At 40.3% G+C, this 17,749-nt stretch overlaps 1 protein-coding gene and 1 long non-coding RNA gene across 5 annotated transcripts in view; one reads left to right on the plus strand and one right to left on the minus strand.

The window, feature by feature from the left end:
• LOC140739410 (uncharacterized) overlaps nucleotides 1–17,749 on the minus strand; it is a 972,090-nt gene that overhangs the window by 681,181 nt on the left and 273,160 nt on the right. The gene's annotated exons all lie outside the window — the stretch shown is intronic.
• Nucleotides 1–17,749, plus strand: part of afap1l1a (actin filament associated protein 1-like 1a) — a 192,331-nt gene that overhangs the window by 133,620 nt on the left and 40,962 nt on the right. For all 4 annotated transcript variants that reach the window (XM_073067686.1, XM_073067685.1, XM_073067687.1 and 1 more), the window contains exons 9-11: nucleotides 2,972–3,052; nucleotides 5,856–5,949; nucleotides 11,806–11,955. In XM_073067686.1, coding sequence (XP_072923787.1) covers nucleotides 2,972–3,052; nucleotides 5,856–5,949; nucleotides 11,806–11,955 — 325 coding nt within the window. The remainder of the gene's footprint in view (nucleotides 1–2,971; nucleotides 3,053–5,855; nucleotides 5,950–11,805; nucleotides 11,956–17,749) is intronic.

The raw sequence follows: 17,749 nt of genomic DNA on the forward strand, positions 1-17,749 counted from the left end.
TTAATGAAAGTTATTTTAATATTCGTTCTGTGTTCTTTTCTCATTCAGCTCAGGGTACTTGCATATGCATTTGCAACCAAAGGAGACACTGAACTGATGTATTCAAAACCACAAGAAAACAGTTTATTAGAACTAGCGCAAATGCAATACACAAATCAAAGTAATACAGTACTTATCATGCACTAATCAAGCTGACCTCTGCAATGTCAGAGGAGTGCAACAAATCCAACCATCTCACACACAGCTTGTTTTCTTTCTCTCTCTAACTCTGACTCGACGAACTTGCCCTATCCTCTTCAATTCTTAGCACTAGCACCAGCCAGGACCAGACATAAATGCCCTTTTTATACCCTTCAAAACCCCTTACACTGGTTCTTTTCCATCCCTTCATGGTACCAACTGCACCCTTCCCCACTTATCCCTTCCAACTTCCATCCCAGACAAACACATTTTTCGCCATTTTTCACTATTACAGATGCAAACTTTAACCTTCTTGACTTTCTCAAAACATTGCTGTAAACTGATTCTCTTGTACTTTCTCAAAACAATTTCACTCCAAGCAAACAACATTTTGTCTTACAGACTTCCTTTTTATTTTAGCATATACCAAAGGGGAATCACATTTAGCTCTTTCCTTCCAGTCACGGATGCTCCAAAGTGAATTCATGTGCAGTGCAGGGTCATCATGTAGTCTGTCAGGAGCTGCAGCTGTATATCCTTCCTACACTTGCAGCCATCGGGAACTCTGGCAGACTCCCCAAGTTCCACATTGCACAGGAGGAGCTCCATACAGGTCTGAGTTCACTTGTCATGACTTAAAAAGTTTGCAGAAAAAAAATAGGAATCTACCCTCACCTTAACTTAGTATTGCACACCCTCCTGAGATATTCATGAAATTGACCATGAGGTTTCAATCTTTTATATTACAATGTTAAAATATTATTAATAGAATGTGTGATTAAAATGCCTAATTGGAATGTTTAATAATAGATCAAAGAACTAAATGTGATGTTAAATAAGACAAATGGATCAAGATAAACCATTGGGTTTCACACAGAGGCCCGAGTAGTGTCGTGGTTAGCCGACACTATTATATCTCGGGGCGTTGGAGTTCATTGCCAGTGCTGTCTGTAAGCAGTTTGTATGTTCTCCCCGTGACTGCATGTGCTTTCCTCTGTGTGCTCTGATTTCCTACCACAGTCCAAAGATGTACTGCTTAGTAAGTTAATTCATCATTGTAAATTGTCCTGTAATTAGGCTAGTGTTAAGTAGATAGATTGCTGGGTGGTGCAATTCAGGGCCTGTTCCAGGCTGTATCACTAAATAAAAAATGAATAAAATTCTCTTTCCTTGAAGACTTTCCAAAGCACTTGACAACCATGGAGGTTAACGACACTGGTCTGATTCAGTGTATGTGACAGTCCTTTTCACACAGTTCACTCTTAAAAACAATACTGTAATGTGATAACGACTAAACAATCTAATTTAAAAATGATGATTGTTGAACAAGTATTTGGATGAACTCTCTGGATAATTTCCCTTCCCATTTTCAAAATGGTACCAGCACATCTATACCACTTAAATACCAATCAGGACCTCAGCTTTACATTTCATCTGAAGGTGCCTATGCCTCTGAGAACACAGCATTTCTTCAGATACACACTGGAATGTTAGTCTTTAAATGTGCTGTCAAGCTTCCAGATTGTAGTATGACATAACACAAGACTGGTTGTGCCATCCAATTCCAGGACTTCCAAATCAAGTTACAACAGCTTTGCTGATGTTAACAAAGGAATGACTTTGTGAGCCTATCACTACATTATTTAATGTTGAGTACAAAATATATATTACTTTTACTGGAATTCTAAATGTCAGATAAAATTTTAATTTAAACAAGTTCATTGAAGGCTGTTCTTTGATGATATAATGTCAAAGCAAACTTAATAAAGAGCACCGAAAAAAAATTACTCAAAAGAGTAACTATTAGATTTGCACACACGTTAAGGGTTCACATTTACATTCTAACTAAATCTGGTGGTATTTTCATGGATCATCCAAATTAAAAGCCTTTGTCTTGGAGATTTGATTTCTGGCAGTCTGAACCTCAGCTGAAAGAAACTGAGAAAGAAAATTGACAACCTCCCTGGAGTGAATCTTGTTTTTATTGGTACGGATCATACTTCTGATTATTTTTGTCTGATATCAGATTTGTTTGAAATTTCTTCTTTGGTTTTCCACTGATTATTCACAGCTTCTCCGAGTGAATCAGGGTAATAGGTTGTTTTAGTTAGGAAAAACTTACCCCACCGCCCCCACTCATGAGCATTTCAGATGGTGTGTTCCCTCAGCAGAACTGTGCGATGTGAAATCCTTCTACAGTTATTCTTCAGTTGTTTCACACATGGATTTCTGTGTTAAATCTTTTGACAAATGCATGAAGCAGAACGACAGATCCAGACATAACCTCAGCAGTTCTGACCACAGAGAGGCCCTAGGTCACCAAAGAAAAAAGTGAAAGCCCATCTTAACAAAGTGATATAATTTATGCACAAACAACTCAAACCTGCTCAAGTCTAAACTTTGTGTAGTGTAATGATGTACACAACAGTTCATTGTTCAACATAATAAAATGATATATCTTTGCTGTTCCCAATCCTGACGTTTAATACTATTATCTCTCTCAGTGTTTGTACTCTTACCTCAACTGTTCTGCTGATTGCCCTAATACATTTATCTCCATATTATACGGTAGTGTTGTCCGTTCATATGGTGTCCTAATTTAAACCGAAAAAGAAGTTAATATTTTTCCTGTTTTTTCCATTTGTTGTTCCTGTCGATGGGAGCTCCAACTCTCTCAGCTGTAGTTAAAGGGAAATTTCTATTAGACTTAAATAGGTGAGATATAAAACAGAATGTCAATTTACTTAAAATAATATGCCAGACCTCTGATATGTTGAATTTTTTTATTTAGATAATTAAGGAGGTGTGCAGCCACGTCACTGGAATAGAAGGATCAACGTCTCCTCTTCTACCAAAATTAGAACTGGAAAAGGTAAACTATAGGATATATTTAAGCTTGCACTAATGGATATCGTGCTTAACATAATTGTTATCTTGACAACTTTGGTCTGCACCCTATCACAGACATTCCCTCAGCTTTTTTCACCTCTCTGCAATTTAAAACACACTTTTTTCAGCTTTTCCACATTAACTGGGTGATCTTTAATTCAAAACTTTGAATCTGATGCTGCCTAACAAGGTACGTGTTTCCAATAGTTTCTGTTTATATTTAAAATAATAGATTGATTTTAAATATAATGGTGAAATTACAAATATCAGAATAAGTAAATGTATGCAGGTAAATTTAAATAAGTTTACATTTGGGAAACTTACTTCTAAAAATTCAAAATGCACACATAGGGCTCAATGGGTAAATGCAGAACAGCTCATCGTACAGTCCAAGAAGTTCCGGATTTGGCAGCAGCTTTGCATTAAGGAAATTTCTTTCAGCCTTGCCCAGAGAATGGTCCAACAGGTATTGCTACTCCTTGTTCCCAGAGATTCTCAACAAAGATAAGCTTAGCTTCGGGATGGAAAGGCTGGTTGACACTTGAAGGATAAAGAAAAGCAATATTGTGAAGATGGCAGCGCAATGCAGCATGATTCACCTCATGAAATAACAAAGGAGGTTTACATTTCACACACCTTTGCTCCATTGTTGATAAGGTACAATATAGGAAGTGCATCGGCTGATAGAATTTTGGTTATTAACTTCGATTTTGTTCATATCAAGTTGTAGCTGTAGATTTATTGTTGGAATAAAGGATACAGGAGGGAGATACGAGGGGCGATTGATAAGTTTGTGGCCTAAGGTAGAAGGAGATATACAGCTCTCGTTACATGCACATGTAGGTCAACTCTTTGAGTGATTATGCAGACAGTTTGAAGTTAATAACTCATCTCCTTCTACCTTGGGCCACGAACTTATCAACCACCCCGATGAGTTATTAACTTCAAACTTTCTGCACAATCACTCAAAGAGTTGACCTGCATGTACACGTAACGAGAGCTGTATAACTCATCTCCTTCTACCTTAGGCCACAAACTTATCAGTCATCCATCTGTGGCCACTTTCTGGAGGTCCAAGATCCATATGCTCCACAACTGCTGGACTTGTGTATAAATGTAGGAAGGGACTATGTTGAAAAATAAATGTGCTAGGTTTTCTAAAATTGACTCCTTCTACCTTAGGCCACGAACTTATCAATCCCCCCCCCCCCCCCCCCCCGGTAGAACCTTTCTGACTGCATCCCTCCCATTTTATTTTATAGCTGATTGAAAGGTAACATTAGCAGAATCAAAAGAGTACACTTGCTCAGGTTCTTTGTGGGATTCTAGTACGCGTGCTGAACTGGAAGAATTAATTAATTTCTTTGAAAAAAATGCATATGTCAATAAAACAATAAAAGCATTCATAGAATAGCAAGACTGTAGGAAAAGCTGAGAGTAACCAGTTATATGTAGTGAAACATGATGTTTTCCAGACATGGCTGATGAATAGACAGCCTGCATATTCTGTTTTAGAGTGTAGTGCTCTGTTAGAGAGACACTATATGGTCAATGTACAGCACATCTTTGACTATTATGGTCACAGTTTCACCAACTGTTAGAGTTTCAACAGAAGCTGAGGCTTATCCAAGGGGCTAAAGTCCAGTAGGGGTGACCACACAATTGGAGAAATCAAATACATCTTGGTAATCATTTTAAAGAGCATCTTTACTCCATGTGCAGAGGCAACCCTAAGTTTTCCATTGCCTGACTCTTTTAATTCTCCATCCCATTTCCACTCTGAGATATTACTCTGTGGCTCCTCAACTGTCACAGTGAGACCCAATGAAAGCTTTTGGAATGGCACGTCATCTTGTGTCTGGGCACGTTATAGCCTTATGGACTCAGTTTTGAATTCTACAGCTTCAGAGAGCCAGTGGTTCTCTGCCTGAATCAGCCATCCATCTGTGATATCAGCTCAACTTGTTTGCTTTCACGTTACTTTTATCCTTTGGGAGTGGAGAATATACCTAACAGAATCATGTAGATATGACTCCCTACTCTGCACTTCATAACTCCTTCATTCTTACATCTATTATCTCACTCTCTAACTGCTGCAATTCACTCATTAACCATATAACCCTGATTACAGCTTACAGTATCTCCATGGCCACTCCTGTTTTACCCTCTCAAAGACTACCCACCCTCCCGGCAGTTTAACAAGTTGCTTTTGTGTCCTTCTCAGTTCTGATGAAGTTTTCAACCTAAAGTGTTAACCCTTTTCTGTTCCTGTAGGTTCAGTCTCATTTGCTGAGTATTTCCAGTATTTTCTACTTTTATTTTGGATGTGTAGCATCAGCAATTATTTTGATTTTTAGGCAATACACTGAGAGCTCAAGTATTCTGAAAGTTCAGCATCATCTGAAAAGCTGGGCTATAAATCTAACCTGCTGACTCTAGAAGATCAACACACACAAAATGCTGGTGGAACACAGCAGGCCAGGCAGCATCTATAGGGAGAAGCGCTGTCGACGTTACGGGCCGAGACCCTTCGTCAGGACTCTAGAAGATGCTTGTTTTTGTGAAAACGCATGCAAACCTAAAAGCTTAAGATATGTATTTCACTGCTTTCTTGAAGTAAGCTTAGAAAACCACAGGAATTTTTAGCCCTATTGTAGTAATTTATATTTCCGCTGGTACTCCACTCAAATTAAAATCGTTGTGGCATATGTTTGTGAAAATAAGTGCAAAGCTTTCTGTTACTTTGGGAAAAAAAGATTAATCTTCATTTCCATGCCTTTTGACAGAGATTATCAAATGAAAAACAGGCTTCAGATGCCGAAAGCATAGTAACAGGAGACAGTGGATCTCCAGTTAATGGCCGAGAGAGTAGAGAGCATGGTAAGCCTCTATATTGATATGTAAACAATCATCTTACATACCAGCTCTGTTAGATCTTTTTTAAGCAATCTCTGAAGGGAACAATATTCTCCATTTCATTCTGGTGTCAATGCTAATGAAGTGTATCCAAACACAAGAGTCAAATATCACTTCAATTGCTTCTGGTTTTTTTCCTAATTTGTCCTAAGATTTTCCCTATTCCTATTTTTTTTATGTTGGAATGAATAGAGACATTGAGGATAGTGCTGTACAAAATTTACACAGTGCCAGTCTGGGATGGTCCTGCTCACTACTTGCTAAGCTAATAATTGCTTGTCCCACCTTTCTGGATATTCCTGGATAGACACCAGCAAGTTCTCCATTCTACCATTTTCAAGTCATCTGTTTTATTCATACCTCAGTGCAGCCTTTCTAAAACAAGCCTGTTCTTTAGTAGTAAAATTAAATGTGCAGGGGAAGCAAAGTAAAATTAGGATTTCAAGAAGTTAAAGCTTCTTTGGGTATATTTAAAGTGGAAGTTGATAGTTTCTTCATTAATGAGGGTGTCAGAGGTTAAGGGGAGAAGACAGGAGAATGGGGTTGAGAGATAAAATAAATCAGGCATGATCAAATGGTGGAGCAGACTCGATGGGCCAGATTGTCTAATTTTGCTCCTATATTATGTTTTATGGTCTTATGGCTTCCTTGTACTAGTTTTATTTGCTGATTAGATCCAAATCTGATGTCCATTATTTCATATAATTGGATATTATATATTATCAGACCAATGCCACTTTCAAAAGAAGACCACCTCGGAGACAGCCTTCATAAAAACAAAAGGCTGCATACCATTAAAATCTGCAGATGAAAGCATTACAAATCAATGCTATCATCAGGTTTCTCTCTTACATGTTTGCAGCTTGACATTGGAGTATTAATTACAGTGGATCCAGATGACATGCTGACATAAGGCATGCATTACTGATGAGCCATGTTGAAAAAATGTCTGTGTTTGCTCAGAAATTCAGTCACATAGAGCAAGTTCTTTAATCACTGTGATTGATTTTAGAAATACAATTGATCGTTAAATAGGATTGGGTCCTTTAGTAGTCAGCACAAATTGTGTCTCCCACGCAGCATGTTAGACGAATGTCAAACCACATTCAAGGACCAATTATTGATGACAAAGTTAAATTGGAGATCCATAATGCCCTGTGTGCAACACACACAGGAAATGATGCCAGTGACCAACGGCAATATCTTGCAGACAGCTTACAAAACTACTGGATACTCTTCTTTTAACTATACATTCTTCTGAACTGTGATTGATTGAAGCCTGTAATTATTCTGTTTTGAATGTATTTTTGGGCCAACTGAATGATCTGGCTCTTCTGTGATCGCCTGGGGGATTCGGCATGTGGAGTGCAGCTATGGCTGTACACTGCATCAGTCCCTAATGGTGGAAGATAAACCCATGGTTGGCTCCATTACTCCCTGCCAATTAAAACGTTAAGCAAGATTAAAATTGACGAGGACGAAAGCGGAAAGTGAATGAGTGTTCAGCGCAGTCTGTCTGCGTTCGACCAGTCTCCCTCTCACTGCTGTCGGCAGAAGGTTCAGGAGTCTTAGGTCCCATGCTGCAAGCTTCTATCACCTCAGCAGCTCTGTAGACTCACTTTAGGCTGCAATTTGATGTTTAACTTCCTCAGTGCTGGACGCACTTTACTGTTTGCGCGATCTGATTGAGGCGCAGAACTGAATCTGTGGCTGTGGCCTACAGCCATCATCAACACTGCGCTGAACTGACTAGCTCAGTGGCAGTGACCACAGCCATCAGCTGCTGGACCAGCTTCACTGGCATCAACAGCTTGTCCCTGTGACTTCACGTTTGAAGATGCTGCAATTTGATGTTTAATTTTCTGTGTGTTATTTTCTCTCTTTTTGTTGCTTGTGCGAATTGTTCTTTCGGCCATGTGTTTGATGGTCTGGTTATGTGGGTTTTTCTTTAAACAGATTCTATAATGTTTCTTTGTTTTGTGGCTGCCTGCAGGAAGACGAATCTCGGTTGAATATTGTATACATACTTTGATAATAAAGGTACTTTGAACTTTGATCTCTGCCCCTACAATGAAATTATTCATTGGTTTACAAGTCATTTTCAGTGGGTATCATTTTCAAAGGACAGGCAATTCCATTTAAATGTAATGCAGCAAGTTTAAGTAAATGCTGCTTCTCAGTGCTGTTTACAGACAGAGCTTTATTGCTGATTCTTCTGAGACAGCAGCATGATCTGGAGCTGGAAAATCCCAGTTACTGCCTTCCAAATTTAATGCTCTACCTCCATTTGTCTGGGTATCAACACATCCAAAGTTCTCCTTGGTATTGTTTCAGAAAGTGGTCTCCATCTTCACACAGGTGTCCAGCCACATAACCACTGAGCCACTGAGGCATTAGTGTCTGGATTGCTGCAGGTGTCGATAGCTGATCTCTGCCTCATAGCATTGCTTTTAGTTCACATGGCATACAGGACATGATGGCTGCTGTCAACTTAAAGGAGCAGGTCTTGCCAAGGTTGAAGGCTTCCTGAAGGATCAGTGACTGAAAGTTTATACACGTAGCACTCCAGGTTTTATAGCTGAACCCAGGGTTCTTTTTGAACGCAAAGTCAGTCACCTCCTGGACTAGTATGTAATATTCAACTCTCAGTGGAAGTTCCTTCTGGTCAATGGCATGGGGGAGAAAAAGGGTTCAAAGGTTAATTTATTATCAAAGTATGTATGCAGTATGTAACTCTGAGATTCATCTTCTCCAGACAGCCACAAAGCAAAGAAAATGATGGAAGTTGTTCAAGGAAAAACATCAAAAAACTAACAAATTACACCAAACAGCACGAAGAAAGAATGGCAACATGATCAAGAACCCCCTTAACTTCCCTACACACACACACACACCCACACACACACACCCGTACACACCCCCACACACTCACCCCCCACACACACACACCTGTGCACACACACACACACACACCCTCACACTCACTCACACACACCCGTACACACCCCCACACACACACTCACACCCACACACACACACCCGTACACACCCCCACGCACACACACCTGTGCACACACACACACACACCCTCACACTCACACACACACGTACACCCCCCACACACACACACACCCTCACACTCACTCACACACACCCTTACACACCCCCACACACACACTCACACTCACACTCACACACACACCCTCACACTCACACACACACCCACACACACACACCCTCACACTCACACACACACTCACACACACCCACGCACACACACCCACGCACACACACACTCACACACACCCACACACGCTCACACCACACACGCTCACACCCCCACACACACACACTCACTCACACCCACACACGCGTGCGTGTGCCGCTAAAGAAAAATCGTGCCAAACAGCAACAAGAGTAACCCAAGCCTACACTGTCACTCTTCATAACTATAACTGTCCAACCCCAGCAAAATCCCTAGAAGCCTCCACCATATGGAGATTTGTGTTCTCACATCCTTTCTGTAGTGTGGTGGCCAGAGCTGTTCATGGTACTCAAGCTGTGGTTTAACCCATGTTTATACAGTCTTAAAATGATCCTCCTACTCTCATGTTTTATGCCTCTACTATCAAAGGCAATATTCTCCTGTGCTTTCTTAACAACAGCCTGGTATGCTACTTCAGGGATCATTGTCATGCAATCCAAGGTGCCCTGTTCCATTATACTTATTATTCTACCATTTATTGTGTATTCACAATGCTTTGATCTTTCTTTCCAAATACATTACCTCAAACTTCTCCAAACTGAAAATCAAAATGCAGACAATGGAATTCTGAGCCAAAACTGGAAACTGTTGAAAGGACTTAGTGGGTCAGACAGCAGCTATGGAAAGTGAAACAGATTCTGTTGACCTTTGACCAAATATTCTGGTTACCACACGATCGGAGTGGTTCTGTGTTTTCTGCTTTCCTCTAGGTCTCTTTGCTGCTTTTGAAGTCCATCTAACCAGTTATAATTTACTGTAGCCTAGAACTTGCATCCTCCCTGTCAATCACACTATTAATTTTGTTATTATCAACAACTCCTTAACCATGATCCACACATTTATGTCCAGATCATTAGTCTACAAAAAGCAAGAGGCCTGGTCCTGAACCCTGCAGAACTTTGCAATGCCCAGTGCAGTAGGCCTTGAAATATCTGTCAACCATTACTCTTTGCTTTCTACAACTAAGAAGATTTTAATTCAAATGCCTTGTTAAAATCCATATGGATTACATTAGCAACACTGCACTCATCATCAATCTTGTTACTAGAGCTATTAAAAATTCTTAAATTAGTCAGACACAATTTGTGCTTCACAAATCGATGCCAACTCTCCCTGTGTCCTCCGGTGAAGCTCTCACACTATCCACTGCTGTATGCTCAGTCATAAAGGCAGAGCCCAGCCCCCAGCAGGAGCAAAATGACTGCAGGAAAAGACTTTGAGAAGAAATTTCTAGAATCCTGAATCATCTTGAAATCTCCTTTGCACCACTGCCATGTCATTATGCTACACCACTGAGACATTTAAAGGTACTAAAGCCTCCCAACAGAAACAAGCTTGGTGACAGAGTGTGGGTGAATCTGTGTCGTCTTTGAAGAGGCGTACCCTTACGTATCATGATCCAAATTCTTGGACTATTGCATGCCAGTCCTTAGACGCAACTCCTGCCATTAACTTCCTGGTCTATCTGCTCGCTCTGCTTTGTGTAAAATGTGAATAGCTCCCAGCTCTCAGGACCTGCCTTCTCTTCCACCAAGACTTCCAGTGCAGTCCAATTTCTTTCCTGTTGCACCACTCTTCAGTGTTTCCAAGATCAACCTCGACTGCAAAATGTCTGCCAAAAGGGCAGCATGGTAGCATAGTGGTTAGCATAATGCTTTGTAGCACCAGCAACTGGAAATTTGGGGTTCAATTTCCGTTGCTGTCTGTAAGGAGTTTGTGCACTCCCCCCATGAAAACGTGGGTTTCAGCCGGGCGCTCTGGTTTCCTCCCACATGACAAAGACATATGGGTTAGGATTAGTAAGTTGTGACTATGCTATATTGATGCCGGAAGTGTAGTGACACTTGCAGACTGCCCCCAATACATCATTGTTGGTCATTGACACAAGCAACGCAGTTCACACTAGGTCTGGATGTACACGTGACAAATACGGCCAATCTAGGAAAGTGGAGCTGAATTCAAGAATTTGGCATAAACATTTTGAATGGCAACATTATTTCTTTGGCCTTCTTTTATCTTATGAAACTTACAATTAACAAGCAACATGGCAACCACTGAACTAATACACTGAAGCAGCACGCATTAATCAACCCCAGCAACCACTGTAGGGGCCAATCCAATTTATGTCTGTAGATGTCTTCCTTAATTGTTTTAAATATTATCCATCATGTTCATTAATCTTCTTTACACTGTTGTCCCCTCCCTAATTGTGCTTGATATATTATAAATGTTCTGTTGAAATCTGCAAAACTCTTCATTATTAATGTGAAAAATACTAATATGTAAACCAGATAGAATTTTTTTTTACTTTAAAAGGAATAACATCTGCTTGACACAATCCAGACTCTGCCACAGACTTATGGGATGCTTTCATGATGTTCTTTAAATGTCTGTCATATTCTGAAGGGTGGGCTGGGATCGTGCTATTCAACAGTCACTCCCTGACATGCAAATGATCCTCCCCGGCATTCCACGAGGAATCATGTCACGTTCCCTCTGCATCCTGCAAGCAGATCAACACAGTTTAATGTCTTTTATTGTTTATGATCAAATAGGGAAAGGGAAGAGAAGTGGCTTGGCTGAACTAAAAGGCACAGTCAGCAAGGCTGCAGGGAGGAAGATTACCCGCATCATGAGTTTGGCGAAGAAGAAACAGGTTTCAGAAGAGCAGACTTCTTCAACTGAGGAGGACATCCCGTGCTGTGGTTAGTACTCATCGGCTTGTCACTACTTTAATAAACATTCCTGATGCTTTATTATTTGTGATTGACATGATAGGCTGATTTTCACACAATGTACCCCTCATTCTGAGAATGTTTCCACTGCAAATCCATAATTGAAATTTAACTTCTGCCTCTTTTAAAAAACACACACAAAACGCTGGAAGAACTCAGTAGGCCAGGCAGCATCTATGGAAAAGAGTGAACAGTCGACGTTTCAGGCAGAGACTCTTCAGCAGGATTCGGCAATGTGCTGCCAAAGGGTCTCGGCCTGAAATGTCGACTGTACTCTTTGCCATAGATGCTGCCTGGCCTGCTGACTTTCTCCAGCGTTTTGTGTGGTTTGCTCGGATTTACAGTATCTGCTGATTTTCTCTTTTCTTTAGAAAACATTTATCTTCACAAAAATGAATATTTTTTATTTATATTGGGGAAAATAAAGTAGTTTACTTACTTTTTCTATCCAGATTCAATGAACAGAGCCAAAGTTAGATAGATGAATAAGGCTGGCATGAAACTGAGGGACCAGGTATAAAGTGCATCCAGATCCTCAATTAAGTGCAGTGAGGAACTGCCCCTTAACTTAAGACTGGGCCACAGGTTATTCATCAGTGCTTTCCATTGGGAAAGGGTAATTCGAAGGTGGAACCACCTTTGGTGGTTAAAGGTTGTATCAAACATAACGAAAAAGCATATCGTTGCCAAAGAAAACTGGCAGCGCAGAATGAGAAACAAATGAATGAAAAGGCTGAGTACAAGACAAATCAAGCTGGAAGTTTAAAAGATGTTAAAGAAGGAAGAGAGTTAACAAAATGAGTGTTGGACCTATAGAAAGTGGGTCTGTGGAATTCGTAATGGAAAATATAGAGATGTCAAAGAAGAAGGAAGTAGGTGAGTGAATAACGAGTGCCAAGCGAGAGGAGGAATGAGGGAGGCATTTAGGGGAGAAGGTATAGATGTACAGAGTGAGTAAATTAGGTGTGAGGGAGGAAATGTGTGGGTGAGATTGTGTATCTATGTTCCCGTGTGTGAAATCTACATATGCTGTTTGCATCTCAGCATGTGTGTGAATCATCTCTCCTGTACTTTGAGGACTCTGCAATAGACTATGTCATCTCAGCATAGATGAGAGAAGGAATTGGCTCTGAGGAACTGGGTCGGAACAGACTAAAGTTCAGTGTAAATAGCCTAAGGAGTAGTCTACCTCACAAACTATCGTCATCCTTGATCCTAAGAGATTGCCTAGCAGGAAGACAGAGGAAGCAAAAGGTTTAGTGTGCCTTGGTCTGACCTCCTGTCTATTCTGTACTTCTGCATTGCGCTGTACAGGTACAGAAGTCTGAAATACACTGTCATGGTCACTGAAGCCAGTCAGTACTTTGTAAGAAGGAGAGCTAGATATCTGTCGGAGGTGGTCCAGTACGTGTATAAATCAGTACTCCTCCTGGCACCTTAATGTGACAGCTCCTGCCCAATGTCATTGACCCGTATCCACTTGGCCCATGAACACAACTCATGCAACATCGTTACCTTGCCCAGAATCTCAAATTACTTAGGCATAGCTTTGGCATTGGTAACCCTGGGGAAATCAACACGCGAGGAATTGCAGGCTTGACTACAAGAAATTATAATAATTTGTCTCCTTACTGATGAGTGTCATTCCATTGTGAAGAGATCTAAAGAGGCTAGATTTTTTTGTCTGTGAGAGATAAGACCATCCTGGATATTGGTATTTCAATGTTAGTACATAGATTTCCCAGAAATTAGAAGTTAACCTTTGGGAACCTCTTTCAGATCCTACAATGTCCTTTGAAGAAAATGTGTGAGCTCCCACTGGAAACTTTTTGTCCCTATACTAGGGCAATAGAGATTTTCTATAAAGCTTTTTGTTTTCCTTGCATGAATGCATTTCCAATGATGGTGTCTTTAGAATTTGCTGATATGGTCATGCACTGAAGATATGATCAAGTAAGAAATATTGTTTCCTTTAATCCACCCTTTCAAACTTCCCATCAATTTTCTTTCATGGTACTGGAACCAAGCCACATTATTGGGAGGGATTTAATCATGTATAAAGATAAAGATCAGCTTTATTTGTCATATGTACATCAAAACATACAGTGAATGCATTGTTTTGTGTCAAATCAAATCAGCAAAGATTGTACTGGACAGCTGCACTTCTGGCACCAATATGGTGTGCCTACAACTCACTAACGTTAAGCATATGTCTTTGGAATGTGGGAGGAAACCAGAGCACGAGGAGGAAACCCACGTGGTCATGGGGAAAATGAACAAAACATACAAACTCTTTGCAGACAACGACAGGAATCAAAACCCAAACTTACAGCTGGCTGCTGTAAAACGTTGCACTGACTGCCTTCAAGCGTTGAGCTAACTTCTATGCTACCATGCCACCCATGCTTAAAGCATGAATGTTTAACACCGATCATGGTTTTCTTGCAAGTTTTTTCCCCACACTTCTATAACTTACAATGAAATTTTGCCTGTGTGTTTGTGTTATCATTGAACTAAATGTGCAACTTACATCCTTAAGTCATGTGTTTGGCAGAAAAGCTTTCCTGATAAAAGTTTTGATATCCAAGAAAATTGTGAAGATCTCTGTCTCTTCTTGTTTACTCCTCCAGAGATTCAAGACACAGACTGAACAAACTTAGTATAACTCAGAGCTATCAGTTCATAAATCTACTGTTTGGTTCTCCTCCTGATTTCCACCAATAATCCTACAATTTGCCAGTCGTTTCATTACCAAACTTGAATGAAATGCACCAGATGTGACCTGTGTCACTCCCTTTGATTTAAACCACACCCATATGTTTACATCCTTGTGTTTATAATAATCAGCCAAAGTAAAATCCCAATGTTGTATGACCGTAGATGGTCAAAGTGTTTCAAACTCAGTCTGAAGTTCAGAAGAGTACATTTGCTAGCAAATATCTGATGTTGTAATACTATAGCCTTGGGAACAAAAACAAATAGGACACCCATGTGATCTAGATTTCCTTCTTTACTACATGCCTTCTTCTGTATTCTTATTTTCAGCTTTTGCTTCCCTGAAATGTTTTTGGTTCTTCATCTTAAAGTAGATAAGCCAAAAAAAAACGACATCAAACGAGCAAAAGCAGAAATGTTGGAGCCATTCTCGTGAAGGATGTTTGGCCTGAGACATTTCAAAGTACATATCTATTACCATATTCAACCCAGAGATTCATTTTCTTGTGGGCATACTCAATAAATCCATTACAGAAAAATAATTGTGACAGAATCAAGAATTCAATGGAAGACCACACCAACTTGGTGTTTAACCGGGGGGGGGGGGTGCAAAAGGCAACAAACTGTGCAATTACAAAAAGAAAGAAATAGTAATAATAAATAAGCAATAAATACCTAGAACATGAGATGAAGAGTCATTGAAAATGAGTCCATGAGTTATGGGAACATTTCAATGATGGGGCAAGTGAAGTTATCCCCTTTGGTTCAGAAGCCTGATGTTTGAGGGGTCAAAAATATCTTTATTGTCATTGCATAGTACAATTTGTCATGCACCAATACAGCGAAAATGAGTTTGCAACTCTGGTACTCAATACTATAAAACACCAAATAAAATAAATAAACAATAAGTAAAATCATGTAACCAGCCGGTACAAGCAATGTCCAGCAGTGCAAAAGCGCAACTCGGATGCATGACAGCCATAAAACCAGTATTAAAAGTAGCAATATAACAAATTTATGGATGATGGATATGGATATTTATAGATATGGATGTTCCTGGTGGTGTGAATCCTGAGGTAGCAGTGAGAAGAGAGCATGACCTGGGTGGTGGGGTTCCTGATGATGGATGCTGCTTTCCTGTGACATGTAGATGTGCTCAGTGCTGGGTAGGGCTTTATCCATGATAGACTAGGCTTTACCCTTTCTAGGAGTTTCCATTCAAGGGATGTTCAGTGTGGTGAGATCAAATAGGATTTATTGTTGTGCAGTAAGTCAGTCAGTTGAGTTTATATTCATGTGCACAAGCACAATGAGGTGTACAATGTAAAACTTCCTTTCAGCAGCATCTTTGGCACAGAAGAATAGACAGAGCATAAATTATATATAAACTATACAAGACAGTGAAAAGAGAGAGAAAAAAACAAGACTCTAATGTAAAAAAATAAAAATACAATCAGAGACAAGTCAATAGTAGTGCAAGAGGAGGGCTGTGTTATTCCATTGCTGAAATAGGATTAAGGTTGTACAGGTCAGTTCAAGAACCTGATATTTGTGGGGAAGTACTTGTTCTTGAACGTGATAGTGTTGCTCTTCAAGCTTCTGTACCACCTGCCTGCGGCAGGAGCAAGAAGGTGGCGTGACCCAGATGGTGAGGATCCTTGCCACATTTTTAAGGTAGTGTCTGTTTTGGAGAAAAGGGTCATGTCTGGGATGGACTGGACTGTGTCCACTATCCCCTGCAGCCTCTTGCGCACTTCTGAATTGGAACTCAGGCCATGATGTATCCAGACAGGATACTTTTAGACGGACATCTATAGACATTTGTTAGAGTATTTGGTGATATGTCAAATACTCCTAAGCCTCTAAGAAAGAAGAGGTGCCCACATGCCTTCTTCATGATTGCAACTACGGTATGTTCTGTGTCTAGAGTTTATAATAAGTCAGTGTTAACACCCATGAATTAGAAGGTGCTTGCTCTCTCCACCTCTGCTCCACCAATGAGAACTGTCATGTAGGCTCCCAAATTCTCCTTTCTGAAGTTAATGAGTAGCCCCTTAGTCTTGTTGATATTGAGTATGAGGCTGTTGTTTACTGCACCACTCAAACAGATGTTCTGTCTTACTCCTGTACACTGACACATCACCACCTGCCATACGACCAATAGTGATGGTGTCCAACATGAATTTATAGATGGTGTTGGAGCTGTGTGTAGCCAAACAGCCAATGACCATACAAATTAATAGTTGCAAACAAATCTTGTTTGCTGTAATCAATCTTCACTTCTCACCTTGATAAAGGGGAATAGTGGTTTCTACATTTTCCATTCATCTTTCACCTGTGATCATATGAATGACCAGCTCAGACTACTCACGATGCTTGGATACACCTTGGGATGTTTGCAACCAGCACAGATATCAGAGGTTGAGAGATGCCTGGATGCTTTCAGGCACCCTGAGCTCACATGAGGGCCACTAATCGTGAATTGCTGGAAAAGCTGAGTCGAATCCGTGGAGTTCCCAGAAATACTCCTGAAGTATCACCACTGGGTATTTCTAACTCATTCCAGCAACCATTAAATTTCTGGAGGAAAGGGACATTAAACAAGAAAAAATAACCAATAGGATCACAAGAAAATGTAGAAATGGTCTCTCCACCTACATAAGGCAAGAAAAAAGTCAGTTTCTATTGTGCATATACCTTTCCTTCCAGGGCAAAAAGCTTGGTGCAAAAACTTTCTTTGTGCTGTTTAGCTTCTGATAATTTGAGTATACGGTATCTTTGAATTTTCTGTTTAAAGTCTGATTGCAAACATTTGTTTTCTGAGCTCTTCTCTAGGCATGATATTGTTCAGTCCTGCCCACTAGTTGCTCTCTGTGTGATGTTTGCACGTGGTCCATATGACAACACGGGTTTCCTTCGGGTGTTTCAGTACCCCTTCCTTCCCAAAGTCATGCTGGTCAGTTGGTTAATTGGCCACAGTAAGTGGTCCCTACTGTGTAAGTGTGGTAGGAGACTCTGGGAGGAGTTGATTGGAATGTGTGGTTTAGTA

This window comes from Hemitrygon akajei, chromosome 15, assembly GCF_048418815.1.
Source record: "Hemitrygon akajei chromosome 15, sHemAka1.3, whole genome shotgun sequence".
Classification (NCBI taxonomy): Eukaryota; Metazoa; Chordata; class Chondrichthyes; order Myliobatiformes; family Dasyatidae; genus Hemitrygon; species Hemitrygon akajei.